Here is a 1,056-nt window from a genome sequence, read left to right as displayed (position 1 = left end):
GGGGGGGGGGGGTGAGACGCCCCCCGGGGGGGTTGGGGATCCATAGGGCCCCTCCCGGGGGCCATACAGGATCCATAGGGACCCTCCCCAGGGCCATACAGGATCCACAGGGACCCCCCAGGGCCATACAGGATCCATAGGGACCCTCCCGGGGGCCATACAGGATCCATAGGGACCCCCCAGGGCCATACAGGATCCACAGGGACGCTCCCGGGGGCCATACAGGATCCATAGGAGATCCCCCAGAGCTATATAGGATCCATAGGGACCCCCCAGGGCCATACAGGATCTATAGGGACCTCCCAGGGCCATACAGGATCCATAGGGACCCTCCCGGGGGCCGTACAGGATCCATAGGAGATCCCCCAGGGCCATACAGGATCCACAGGGACCCTCCCCAGTGCCATATAGGATCCGTAGGAACCCCGAGGGCCATATAGGATCCATAGGGACCCTCCCCAGTGCCATAGAGGATCCATAGGAGATGCCCCCGGGCCGTATGGGATCCATAGGGCCGCCCTCAGCCCTCTCTCTCTTGCAGGTCTCCCAACAAGGCCAAGGGCACCTGACGGCACGGAGCGCCCCCCCGGTCCCTATAGGGACTGTATGGAGCCCTCCCGCGCCCTAAAGAGCCCATATGGACCCAACACAGGAGTCAGTGTCACACCCAGGGTCAGTGTCACACACAGGTCAGTATCACACACAGGGGTCAGTGTCACACCCAGGGTCAGTGTCACACTCAGGGGTCAGTGTCACACACACAGGAGTCAGTGTCACACCCAGGGTCAGTGTCACACACAGGTCAGTATCACACACAGGGGTCAGTGTCACACCCAGGGTCAGTGTCACACTCAGGGGTCAGTGTCACACACACAGGAGTCAGTGTCACACCCAGGGTCAGTGTCACACACAGGTCAGTATCACACACAGGGGTCAGTGTCACACCCAGGGTCAGTGTCACACTCAGGGGTCAGTGTCACACACACAGGAGTCAGTGTCACACCCAGGGTCAGTGTCACACACAGGTCAGTATCACACACAGGGGTCAGTGTCACA

General features: G+C 61.0%; 1 protein-coding gene across 1 annotated transcript in view; it reads left to right on the top strand.

Annotated features, from left to right (window-relative positions):
• The window catches only part of LOC103612461 (UDP-galactose translocator-like), a gene marked incomplete at its 5' end in the record, with an annotated part of 3,454 nt that extends 2,826 nt beyond the window's left edge, over positions 1–628 (top strand). The window contains one exon of the mRNA XM_017728747.1: positions 542–628. Coding sequence (XP_017584236.1) covers positions 542–628 — 87 coding nt within the window. The remainder of the gene's footprint in view (positions 1–541) is intronic.
• Between the last annotated feature and the right edge of the window lie 428 nt (positions 629–1,056).

This window comes from Corvus brachyrhynchos, unplaced genomic scaffold, assembly GCF_000691975.1.
Source record: "Corvus brachyrhynchos isolate BGI_N302 unplaced genomic scaffold, ASM69197v1 scaffold820, whole genome shotgun sequence".
In the NCBI taxonomy this organism is placed as follows: domain Eukaryota; kingdom Metazoa; phylum Chordata; class Aves; order Passeriformes; family Corvidae; genus Corvus; species Corvus brachyrhynchos.
Note: the sequence above shows the minus strand (reverse complement) of the source record. Positions and strands in the feature narration are given on the sequence as shown.